We start from the raw sequence: 13,096 nt of genomic DNA, 5'->3' as shown, positions 1-13,096 counted from the left end.
CGCTATCTAACAAAATGAAATTCAACAGTGAAAAAGTAAGGTTCTACATTTAGGCCAAAAAAACAAAATGCACCAGTACCGTATATGTGGTACCTTGCTCAATAGTAGTACCTGTGAGAGGGATCTTGGAGTCCTAGTGGATAACCATTTAGATATGAGCCAGCAGTGTGCAGCAGCTGTTAAAAAAGCCAACACAGTTCTGGGCTGCATAAACAGAGGGATAGAATCAAGATCACGTGAAGTGTTAGTGCCACTTTATAATGCCTTGGTAAGGCCACACTTGGAATATTGCATCTAGTTTTGGTCGCCACGATGTAAAAAAGATGTTGAGACTCTAGAAAGAGTGCAGAGAAGAACAACAAAGATGATTAGGGGACTGGAGGCTAAAACATATGAAGAACAGTTGCAGGAACTGGGTATGTCTAGTTTAATAAAAAGAAGGACTAGGGGAGACATGATAGCAGTGTTCCAATATCTCAAGGGTTGCCACAAAGAAGAGGGAGTCGGGCTGTTCTCCAAAGCACCAGAGGGTAGAACAAGAAGCAATGGGTGGAAACTGATCAAAGAAAGAAGCAACTTAGAACTAAGGAGAAATTTCCTGACAGTTAGAACAATTAATAAGTGGAACGACTTGCCTGCAGAAGTTGTGAATGCTCCAACACTGGAAATTTTTAAGAAAACGTTGGATAACCATCTGTCTGAGATGGTGTAGGGTTTCCTGCCTGGGCAGGGGGTTGGACTAGAAGGCCTCCAAGGTCCCTTCCAACTCTGTTGTTATATTATATTCTAAATGGCTTACACTGAGGGGGACTTGGAAGTTCTTTGGTTGGGCCAGGGGTCAGCAACCTGCGGCTCTGGAGCCGCATGTGGCTCTTTCATCCCTCTGCTGCGGCTCCCTGTTGCCGGTCAGCTCCACAATTGATAGGGCTTTCGGTTAGGACAGGTAGAGGAAAAAGGACGCCGCTCTAGGAAGAGACTCTATGATGGTGGTGGTGGTGGTGGTGGAACCGGACTTTCGGTTGGCTCCAGAATTGAATGGTGGGGGGGGCTTCCAGTTAGGACCTTTGTGGCTTTTTGAGTGTTTAAGGTTGTTGACCCCTGGGTTGGGCTATTTACAATTTGGCAGTTCTTTGATGTGGGGTATTGTTTACTTGATTGTTGTTCTGAGGTTAATCTTTGGAATTAATCTATACAAAAGAGATAACCAATAAGCCAATAAGGGAATAAAAGAACCAAAACACTTCCCCACACCAACAATGAGCACTAAATGAGCATAGATTAACTCTAAGATTAACAACAGACCAGCAATCATGTGCTTTAATAGCAGAAGGTGAAGAGGAACTAAAGAGCCTCTTGATGCAGGTGAAGGAGGAGAGTGCAAAAGCTGGCTTGAAACTCAACATTAAGAAAACTAAGATCATGGCATCTGGTCCTCTCAGTTCCTGGCAAATAGATGGGGAGGAAATGGAGGTAGTGACAGATTTTATTTTCCTGGACTCCAAGATCACCGCAGACGGGGACTGCAGCCAAGAAATTAAGAGACGCTTGCTCCTGGAAAGGAAAGCCATGGCAAAGCTAGACAGCATACTAAAAGGCAGAGGCATCACCCTGCCAACAAAAGTGCGTATAGTCAAGGCTCTGGTTTTTCCAGTTGCAATGGATGGCTGTGAAAGTTGGACCATAAGGAAGGCTAAGCACCAAAGAATGGAGGCCTTTGAACTCTGGTGCTGGAGAAGACTCTTGAGAGTCCCTTGGACTGCAAGGCGATCCAACCGGTCAGTCCTAGACGAGATCAACCCCGACTGCTCTTTAGAAGGCCAGATCCTGAAGAGGGAACTCAAATACTTTGGCCACCTAATGAGAAGGAAGGACTCACTGGAGAAGAGCTTAATGCTGGGAATGATGGAGGACAACAGAAGAAGGGGACGGCAGAGAACGAGGTGGCTGGATGGAGTCACCAAAGCAGTAGGCGTGAGATTAAATGGACTCCAGAGGATGGAGGAAAGCCTGGAGGAACATTGTCCATGAAGTTGCGAAGAGTCGGACACGACTTCGCAACTAACAACAACAAAAATCAAAGAAACAATACCCCAATCAAGGTATCATCAACTCAGACAATCAAGCTAACAGTAAACTTCTTACTAGCACTGATGATGTTACCTAGTTGGGTAATGAAACAACTGCAAGAAAACCAAGGTCCGAGAGCACCAAGGTCCCCACATTTCAATCCTGAGCTACAAAAATTCTCCTTTATTAGAAACTGATGCAGGTGCAGAATTTTGACCGAAGTGTTGCTATAACTGGGTGATGCAATAGTTAGCCTTAAACTATTTGACTATCTCAGAACAGACTAAATGTGGCACAATAGATTTAACCCATTACAGATTTAATCTTGACAGGGGCACATAAATACAGGTAATCCATGACCTAGGACCATAATGGAGCCCAAAATTTCTGTTCTTAAGTGAGACACTTGTTAAATGAGTTTTTTCCCCATTTTACGACCTTTCCCACCACAGTTGTTAAGTGAATCACTGCAGTTGATTAGTTAGTAACACGGTTGTTAAGTGAATCTGGCTTCCCCATTGACTTTGCTCGTCAGAAGGTCACAAAAGGGGATCACGTGACCTTGAGACACAGCAAAGGTCATAGGTATGAACCAGTTGCCAAGCATCCAAAGCTTGATCACATGATCACGGGGATGCTGCAAAGGTCGTAACTGTGAAAAACGGTTGTTAAGTCACTTTTTTCAGTGCCGTTGTTGTCAGAGTTCCAACGGATGCCCTGATTAAATCACGAGCCTCGAGCCAAGCTTCAAAAGAAATCCAGTTATTTATTAGGAGCTTCACCTCGGCAGGTTCCCAAGTGAAGCCAGCTCTGAGCCTACGTAATTTACGACCCAATTATGATCCTGATAACCCCCCTCCCCCCAGGGTGTGTCATCAATCACATTCAATTTCATGGGTTGTAGAGGTCACTCCCCTCCGGCTGCTGTGGGTAACCCTGGGATACAGCCTTGAGAGAGATAAGCATGGAATGTGCATCTGTCTTTGGCTGCCATACAGTTTCGCTAGTTTCCCATCCCCTCTGGCCTATGGCAACTCGAGAGCAGGCCAGGGATGACAGTTGTAACTTCGAACGGTCACTAAATGAACTGTTGTAAGTCGAGGACTTCCTGTATGATCTTGAGTAGCTTTCAAAGTCTAATGAGAAAGACTAGAGTCTGGAATGAAATCGAATGATCTGTAGAATAATTTTGTAGGCGGACATATGCTTCAGTACTACAGTTCCCTCTGCGATGGAAAACCCAGTCCTGTTTAGAGGCCTAGAAGCAGACAATTCTAACAAGTTGAAATAATTCTGTAATGCTGGATTATTTGTTCAGGCTGGAAGAAGGTAGCCAGGTAAATCTGAATCTCTGAATATGAAGGATGGAATCTCTCCGCAGGCACAAAGGTCATGGAACTGTTGCCTCCATAAGAGGAAGAGGTCGGAGTACAAGGAATAGACTCAACAGAAACCCACAGAAATTCAAAACTGCCATGCTAGGAATCTTTGTTATTCATATGGAACACAAGGAGCCGTGGCGACGCAGAATTAGCAGCATTGCAAGCTAATTCTGCCGACTGCCAGCAGTTCGATCCTGACCAACTCAAGGTTGACTCAGCCTCCCATCCTTCCGAGGTCAGTAAAATGAGGACCCCAGATTGCTGGGGCCAATAGGCTGACTCTGTGTAAACTTGCTTAGAGAGGGCTGTAAAGCACTGTGAAGCGGCATATAAGTCTATTGCCATGTACAGTCCTGCAGTCATATGACTAAGTTTTGGCTCTTTTCGCTAATTTCTGGCATTTATTTAGTTTTATCGGCAAAAAAAACAAAAGCCGTTGATGAAAATGTATTATTTAATGACTGGCACAAAAATTGGTCATAAAATCAGTCAGTCACGTAAGTGACCCGCTTAAAAATAATGGTTTTAAGAACTACCTGTAATCTCACCTTTGTGTTCCCTTGGTAGGCACCTTTTCAGAAAATTGGTTACGATCGGTTCCAGCCCAGGCTCTTAGGAAAAAGGATTTAAATTTCATCCTCAATTTTTGAACCCCTATTACCGTGTTTCCCCGAAAATAAGATCCTGTCTTATATTTTTTTTTCCAACCCTGAAATATGCGCTTGGTCTTATTGCCATGCGCTCAAAAGCCCGATTGGGTTTATTATCAGGGGACGACTTATTTTGGGGGAAACAGGGTAATTAATTGACACCAGCAAAATCAATGCCAGATTCTTTTAACAACTGTGTTACCAGCTGCAGAACATTCAGTTAACTGTGGCCAGAAAGGTCATAAAATGGAGCAAAACTCACTTAACTCTCCTGCTTAGCCACGGACATTTTGGGGCTCAAGTGTGGTCATAAGTCGAGAACTACCTGTATTCTTGCTATTACAGGAGTATCAAGAGCTCAGATAAAAAATTTAGGATTTCCCAGTTATTTTTTTAAGTCATTGGGAGAGAGGTATTTTGATAGTCTGGAGAAACTACAATACCAATGACTCTGTGGCTCATGGCTTTTGCCCATTCGTCGTTACCTGCCACTGCGCACAAAATAAATGCCACGGGATGGTGCATCAGAAGGGATCATTCTCAAATTCAGATATTCCCAGGCCCGTTAACTTAGTTCCCACATCTTTGGCAAATAGCCACACTAATTGAAGAATCCTTCATATAGAGTTATAGAGTTAAAAGGAAGGAGTGAAAAACAAGGTTTATCCAGGACAGACCTATTCAGTTTGGATTCCATTTTATCATTTGACATCTTTTTATTGTAGCTATTTAGCGTTTCCTCAAATGGCAGCTGTGCTAAAAAAAAGAAAAAAATTGTCAGTCCAAGTCTTCAGGAGAAATTGCTTTGCTGATCATGTTCCTTCTTGAGCTGTTATTAGACATGCTACAGCAGGCGCCTCTTTCAATTTGGATTTGGTTATTAGCAACAGTCCCCATCTATAAAAATATGCCCAAAGCCACATTATCTGGAACAACCAGGGGTAATTAATTCATGGGAAAACGAACACCGATATCTAGATCTTCTATGTAGTGCATAGAGGTCTTCCAGTCCAACCCCTGCTCAAGCAGGAGACCCTATACCCTAACCTTTTTACCATCGTGTGCCAAAAGTGGGGGTCGCACGGGGGGGGGGGGGGAGGTCATGCATGTGTGTGCCCACACCCATAATTCTATGCACCCTGTGAATGCGTGCACGACCCCTCCCACACTCCCCCCACTTTTGGCACGCAATCTCTCCAAGCTCCAGAGCCTCTCTAGGAGCCTGGGGAGGGCAAAAATGGCCTTCCCCACCCCCGGAGGCCAAAAACAGCCCATTTGCCAACTTCCAGTCAGAAGTTAGCAAATGGGCCATTTCTGGCCTCCAGGGGAGTGGTGGAAAGGTTTTTTTGCCCCTCTCCCCCCCCGGACTCCTAGAGAGGCTCTGAAGCCTGGGGAGAGCAAAAAACGGGCCTTCCCCACCCACCCATCCCTAGGCCCTCCGGAGGCAGGAAACAGCCTGTTTCCCTACTTTTGGGTGGCCCAGAAGGGCCGAAAATCAGCTAGTCGGCGCACACATGTGCATCACAGCTGAGCTCACGTGCCATAGGTTCACCATCACAGTCCTATACCATACCATTCACAATTGACTCAGCCTTCCATCCTTCCGAAGTGGGTAAAATGAGGACCCAAATTATTGGGGGACAATATGCTGAGACTGTAAACCACTTAAAGAGGGCTATAAAAGCACTGTGAAGCAGTATATAAGATTAAGCCTAAGTGCTATTGTTATTGCTATCCCAGACAAATGGTACTTTTTAAAAACCTCCTGTTCTGTCCCCCCTTGCCTCCGTCGAAGCAATGGCTTAATTAGCTGGCCCTATCAGCTCTGGCAGCAAACTAGCGAGCGTCTGCTAAGTGTCTCTGTTATCTCCCTCGACGCCGATTAGTCACCCAGGAACAAACAGTACTTCAGCTCTAGTTAAGCAGCTGATTTGCCTGCTACGAAGAGGCACAGCCGCTCTTGCTGCCTTTATATCCTGTGGGGTGTGGCTCCATGACTCAGCACTTCCTAGGCCTGCCCCACCCCTGCTTCTGTTGTTCCCACCTCTCCTGCCTACAAAACCTAGGGTCCAGCCAGGCCTGATTGCCATCAGCTGGGTCCGGAGGCGTGGCCTGGGGGGGGGAAAGAGTCAGGGGACGGAGGCCTCGTTATCTCTTCCACCTGGCCTGCCTCTGAGCCAGGGAAGCGGGTGCTTCCGAGGTAAGTCCTGACGGCCCTTCCCCCTCACTTTCCAAGTCACTTTCTGGCAGGAGGCCGGGCTCGGGGGGAAGCGCAGACACAACACCTCCAGCATTGAAGCACCCACGACTTCTGGAGGCAAATTGTTCCACTGATAAATTGTCCCCACTGTCAGGAAATTTCTCCTTAGTTCTAGGTTGGATCTATCCTGATCCACCACAGTGATTCCACCCCAGTCATTATCACGCAGGGTTTTTTTTCTCCCAGAAATTGCACTAGCAATAGCACTTATATACCACTTCGTATCCTTTACAGTCCCTCTCTAAGCGGTTTACAAAGTCAGTCTATTGCCTCCAATAATCTGGGTCCTCATTTTACCAACCTCGGAAGGATGGAAGGCCGAGACATTTTCGCCCCCTTTGGAGTTGGTATCCCACTCTCAGATATCCTAGTTATGGGGACTCCTAAACCAGGAGTCTCCAACCTTGGCAACTTTAAGCCTGGTGGACTTCAACTCCCAGAATGCTCCAGCCAGCAAAGCAAAGCTTTGTCCTAAACCATTCGTTTAATACCCGTTTGAAGTAACCGCCCAGAAAAAAGTGACCTACGACCGTTGTTCACACTTGTGACCTTTGCAGCATCCCCGAGGTCAGGTGATCAAAATTTGGATGCTTGGCAACTGACTCGTATTTATGACAATTGCAAAGCTTCCGGGTCAAGTGATCACCTTTTATGAGCGAAATCAATGGGAAAACTAGATTCATTTAACAACCATATTACTAACTTAACAACTGAAGTGATCCACTTAACAGCTGTAGCAAGAAAGGTCATAGAATGTGGCAAAATTCACTTAACTTAGCAACTGAAATTTTGAGCCATCTCTACAGTTATCTATCTATCTATCTATCTATCTATCTATCTATCTATCTATCTATCTATCTATCTATCTATCTATCTATCTATCATCATCTATCAATCTATCATCTATCAATCATTATCTATCATCTCTATAATTATCATCTACCTACCTACCTACCTTCTATCATTATAACTCTATCTCTATTATCTATCATCTATCAATCATTATCTATCATTATCTATCAATCTATCAATTATCTATCATTATCCTCTATTAACTATCAGTATCATTTTTCTGTCTATCATCTATCATCTATTAATCATTATCTACCGTTATCTATGTATCTATCTATCATCTATGAACCATGTATCAATCATTATTATCTATTTTAAATTTTAAATCTGGTTTTAATGGGGTTTTATTATTTATATTTCTATTTTAAATATTCGGCCTATTTAATAAGTTTTTTAAATTAATGTTTTATTCTGTATATATTTATGTTTTATTTGGCTGTAAACCGCCCTGAGTCCCTAGGGAGATAGGGCAGTATAAAAGTACGAACAAATAAATAAATAAATATTATCTATTATTTTTCTATATCTATCAATCATTATCTATCATCAATCTATCAATCAATCAATCAACCATCTACCAATCTTTATCTATCATCTCTATCTCTATATATTATCTATCTATCTATCATTTTTCTATCTATCATCTCTCCTGTCTTGCTCTCAATTGTGATCTAAATTGAGAACTACCTGTATTAACCAAGTTTATCCCTGTCTAGCATCCGGTCCCAAAAAACACACTTCTTTTTCAAAACATTGCATGTCAACAACAGTGCTTCAACATCCATCTGAAACTGCTCCCCGCAAACATAAACTATGTTACAAATTGCACGTTCAGATTTTAAATTTTTTTATTATTATTTTTTTTACTTCAGTCGATAGGAGCTTCTCTAAAGCAAAAAAAAAAATCAATATAAAAGTGAGTGTGTATCTAATACAAGGCGTCTCTCCAAGCCGTTACAGGACTTCATTCCAACTATAAAACTTTTTTAATCAGCTACAAAATCACGTTACCATATCGAAACGGTGTCTTTATCAAGTCCAAATTACAAAAAATAAGAATAAAAAAAAATAAAGGGAGGGGAAGGGTTTGGAAACAGCATGAAATATTTTGCACTAGGGGATCAATCAGCCTTTTAAAAAGTTTTCATTCTTCAAAACGTCCTTGGTCAAAGCTGATGCGTCATCGTCTCCCCCCCCTCCAAAAAAAAACAACAACAACTGGAAAACCCTTCGCATATTCAAATAACCCTGAGTATATAGTGCAATATAGTACAAAAAGTCAGATTCATCACAGTCCCAGGAGAAAAAAAAAAAAAAAGGGAAGAGGAAAAAACAAACAAACCAAAAAAAGCAACAATCCAGGATCGGCGTTTTATTGCAACTGGGCAAGAAAAGTTCTTTGGAAGAAAAAAACAGAAAGTTAACGGTGCTTCCTTAGTCAAGTGAGGTAGCCCAATGGGGAAGAAAGCGAAAGTCCGAAAGACTTCAGAAAAGTTTGCATCTTGTCTTTTTGCCTCCACTTCCCTCCGCCCGATCCAGACGAACCACGAACCCCGGTTTGTTTTCCTGGCTCCAAGCAAACCACGAAGGACGAGGAGACGAGCCCCTTTCTTGGCCCTTTATTTATTTATTTTTTTTAAAGTGCAGCGCCCGGTGTCTTTACAAAAAGAAAAAAAAAAGAAAAGGACCGCGCCGTCCAACCCAAACCAGGACTTGTAAACAGGCGGCTGGACACGTGTCTGCTAAGGTCTTCTGAAAGGTTGGGTGGGTGGTCTCTCTCTCTCTCTCCCCGGGCATTGAAGAGGGGACGCGGCGATCCTCAGCCGCAGGTCGGTCCGGGGATCCGACGCAACCTGACCACGGGCTCCAGGTTGACCCGCAAGAGGCGTTGGGCGCGGCGCCGGGCGGCTTCCAAATTGCGCCGCTTCCAGATGTCGCCGCGCACCTTGACCGGAGGGAAGGCGGTCAGCGGGTTGTTCGGGATCGGAGGAGGAGGAGGAGGAGGATCGGGAAGCGCCTCCGGCTCCGAAGAGGTCCGTCGGGCCGGATCTGCCCGCTTGTCGCAAGCCCAGAGCTCGGAGGACGGCGGGGCCGGAGTCCAGCCGTCCTCCTTGCGCTTCTTGGCCGCTCGCTTCGTGCTTCCACCTCCTCGGCGGCGGCTCTTGGCGTCGGTCGGCGGGCGCTTCCTCTTGTTGTTGGCGGCGGCTGCCGGGGCGGTTCTTCTTCCTCCTCCTCTCCTGCTGCTGCTGCTGCTGCCGCCAGCCCGGGCCTCCTGAGCGTCCCAACCCCGAGGCAGATCCGGCACGACGGCCCGGCAAGAGGCGTAGCCGTAGACGTCCTTGCTGCGGAGGATGACCGGCGAGAACTCGTGCTTGAGGCTGCAGAGGAAATCCCACAGCTCGGCGTCGGAGCTCATGAAGGCCGTCGAGCGGGGCACCAGCTGCTTCAAGGCGTCGCCCAGCGCTTTGGTGCCGTTGCAGAAGAGCGTCTGAGAGCGCGAGTGGACCACTTTCTCCGACGGCGCCGGGCAAGAAGCCGGAGCGGTGGCAGCGGTGGCAGCGGCGATCGGAGCCAGCCCTGCCGCTTTACCCCCTCCTCCTCCGGCTGCGAGGGCGCCGCCAGTGCCCGCCGGCTTCATCCTCGCTCTAGCGCCACGGCGGCGGCTGTTGCTCCTGCTGCTGCTGCTGGCTCGCGTCCTCTCCAGCGCCGCCACCGGCCGCCCAGCAGCTCCAGCAATATCAGCTCTTCTTTCTCCTCCTTTTTTTCTTTTCTCCTCCTCCTCCTTTTCTTCTTCTTCCTCCTCCTTCTCTTCTTCCTCCCTGCTGAAAAGTCACTTTTTTTTTCTTTCCCTCTTTCGCTTTCTCTTGCCAGGCGCTGCAACTTCTCCTGCGCTGCCAACAAGGGCGGGGTGGGTAAAACGACACACAGACAGACAGACACACAAACACACACACCTTTCCTCCCCACCACACGCGCACACACACACAGCGCCTCCCGGACGGACGGCCCAAAATGGAGCTCCTTTTTAAAGCCCCCTGCGGGGTGTGTGTGTGTGTGTGTGTGGTGGGTGGGAAGGCTGCTCAAAGATCTCACCGCCTCTCCCAAGTCTTGGCTGGAGGGGATTGGTTGGTTTGAATTGCGTCACGGCCCAGAAGCCCCGCCCCTGGAGTAGCAGATTTCCCCCTCCCCCCACCCCACCCCTCGGAAACTCCGAGGAGTAAGTAAGGTTTGCTGGAGTTATAAGGGGCCTTGTTTACTCAGCCTCAGCTGCTTCTTCCCTCCCCAAAGGAAGCCACCCGGGGAAAAGGGATGTGGGGTTATGGAGGGGCTTTTCTCTTGGGTTCCACAGTGTTTGGGGAGATTTGGTCTGGGGGGGGGTGGAACCCGATGAGGTGCTTCTTTCCCAGTTTGTAGTCCGAGCTACAATTCCTAGGAAGTTGGAAAGATTGGCTTTGAAGTCAACCTTGAGATGTTAGGCTCGGAACCAGTGAGGTTCTTCATTCTATTCCCGAATCTCCAAACTTGGCAACTTTTAAGACTTGTGGACTTTTAACTCCCAGAATTCCCTAGCTAGGTCTCCAAACTTGGCGACTTTAAGACTTACGGACTTCAACTCCCAGAATTCCCCAGCTAGGTCTCCAAATTTTGCTACTTTTAAGACTTGTGGATTTCAACTCCCAGAATTCCCCAGCTAGGTCTCCAAACTTGGAACTTTAAAGACTTGTGGACTTCAACTCCCAGAATTCCCTAACTAGGTCTCCAAACTTGGAACTTTAAAGACTTGTGGACTTCAACTCCCAGAATTCCCCAACTAGGTCTCCAAACTTGGAACTTTAAAGACTTGTGGACTTCAACTCCCAGAATTCCCCAGCTAGGTCTCCAAACTTGGAACTTTAAAGACTTGTGGACTTCAACTCCCAGAATTCCCTAGCTAGGTCTCCAAACTTGGCGACTTTTAAGACTTGTGGACTTCAACTCCTAGGGCAATTCTGGGAGCTGAAGTCCACAAGTCCTACAGTAGCCAAGTCTGGAGACCTCCGCTCTACTCCATGGCACTTTCTACTGAAAGAACCATCTAGGACTGAGAGGCAACCAATCCAAAGTAAACTAGGTGCTGTGGATGCCCAGCTAATTCACGCAGAAGACCCACCCTGGTTGAGTGGGGTTATTTTGGAGAATGCAGGCAACCTTTGTTTCGAAAGGCTCTGGCACAGGACGTAGGTACAGCATGTCTTTAGGATTACAACTAGGCTTATCAATTCCGATGGCTCTTTGGCGGGTTATAAATTAACTCTTGGACTTTTAAGAGAGTCTCCTCTAGCCCGTGTACAATTTGGAACTGGGGCTGTGGATTTGCAATCCATGCTACTAAAAGGTAGCATTTCCTTTCCCAGATAACTCAATATTTTAGTTGGGGGAGGGGGGAACGGGGCATCTGAGGAGATACTTCGTCAACTCCAAATTAGAAGACAGTTTCTATGATGTGTATTCAACCTCATGTTTAAAGTCATAAACTTTTAAGCTCTTTGGTGTTGCAGTGTTTCATGGACTTGCCAAAAATAAAATCAATCCCGGTCTTTCCTCAGCTGTCCCTTTACCGGATCCGTAGAAGGTCAGGATCACAGCCAAGATATCTTCCTTCCTCAGGAAGATCTTTCTTAGGTGCCTTCTGTTAGCCCCACTAGATAGATAGTCCATAACAGGAAATCCACGTTACAAGAAAGTTCAAACTGCCCTTATTGAGATTATAACATAGAATCATAGGGCTGGAAGAGACCTCGGAGGTCTTCTAGTCCAACCCACTGCTCAAGACAGAAGACCTTATATACCACCTCAGATAAATGGTTGGCCAATCTTTTCTTGAAAACCTTCAGCGATGGAGCAAGCTGTGAGGCAAGCTGTTCTACTGGTTGATTGTTCTGTCAGGAAATTTCTCCTCGGTTTCAAGTTGGATCTTTTCTTTGATTGGTTTCCACCCATTACTTCTTGTTCTGCTGCCAGGTGCTTTGGAGACAACCTACCTGAGAGAATGGGATTATTGAATGGCTCCCTTGGGTTCCATAGTGTTGGGGAGATCTGGATGGGAAGCCAGTAACGCTCTTCTTTTCCAGCTTATACTCAATCCACGATTCCTAGGAAGTTGGGAGGGATTTAAGGAGAAACTTCCGAACAATGAGGACAATTAACCAGTGGAACAGCTTGCTATCAGAAGTTGTGGGTGCTTCATCACTGGAGGCTTTTGTTGTGGTCCGCCAGCAGCCTGCGGAGCTGGCAACGGAGTCAAACAGCGATGAGGCTGAGGAATAACATGGGCCAGTCCTGGAGGCTGGGGAAGACCCGGATGAGGGCTCTGCGTCAGAGGCAGAGGTGGGGCCAGGGCCTTCGGGGAGTGAGGTGCAGACTCCAGAACCTCCAGAGGCTGACAGTAGTGAGGCAGAGGATCAGGAGGAGCCTGTTCCCAATGCACGCATGAGAAGAGCTGCCAGAAGGCAAGAGCAGCTCAAGCAAATAGGATGACTCGGGAGTAGGGCCAAGAGATGATTGGCCCTTCCCATAAGGCTTAAAAGACCAGCAACAGTGTTTGTGCTCTTTGCTGGAAAACAACCTTGATAGCTTTGTTTTGTTGCATTTCATATCGGCGTCTTCTGAACTTTTGCCAAGAAAGGCAGTTTGCCTAATTAGACCAGGATTGGTGATAAGTCTGAGGAATTGTGTTGGGAGGAATTGGCTTTGATTTAGTTTGGACTACGCTGAGAATGAGTTAATTCTCAGCTGTTCTAATAAAGTTTGTTTGTTTTTACACTGACTGAGTTTCCGACTACATACCTGGGCCTGGATCACAACAGCTTTTAAGAAGAGTTGTTGTGTCTTGCCCGCCCTCAGAG

At 46.3% G+C, this 13,096-nt stretch overlaps 1 protein-coding gene across 1 annotated transcript; it reads right to left on the bottom strand.

Annotated features, from left to right (window-relative positions):
• Positions 1–8,041: 8,041 nt before the first annotated feature.
• CCDC71L (coiled-coil domain containing 71 like) lies at positions 8,042–13,022 on the bottom strand. The gene has a single exon (XM_058190343.1). The coding sequence runs from the start codon at positions 9,847–9,849 to the stop codon at positions 9,031–9,033; it is 819 nt and encodes a 272-aa protein (XP_058046326.1). The 5' UTR covers positions 9,850–13,022; the 3' UTR covers positions 8,042–9,030.
• Positions 13,023–13,096: the final 74 nt, after the last annotated feature.

The sequence above is a fragment of the Ahaetulla prasina genome, chromosome 7 (assembly GCF_028640845.1).
Source record: "Ahaetulla prasina isolate Xishuangbanna chromosome 7, ASM2864084v1, whole genome shotgun sequence".
Classification (NCBI taxonomy): Eukaryota; Metazoa; Chordata; class Lepidosauria; order Squamata; family Colubridae; genus Ahaetulla; species Ahaetulla prasina.
This window is presented reverse-complemented; position numbering and strand designations above follow the sequence as displayed.

Excerpts from the sequence above, each read along its gene's own strand:
- CCDC71L (XM_058190343.1), bottom strand. The coding sequence starts at position 9,849 with ATGAAGCCGGCGGGCACTGGCGGCGCCCTCGCAGCCGGAGGAGGAGGG.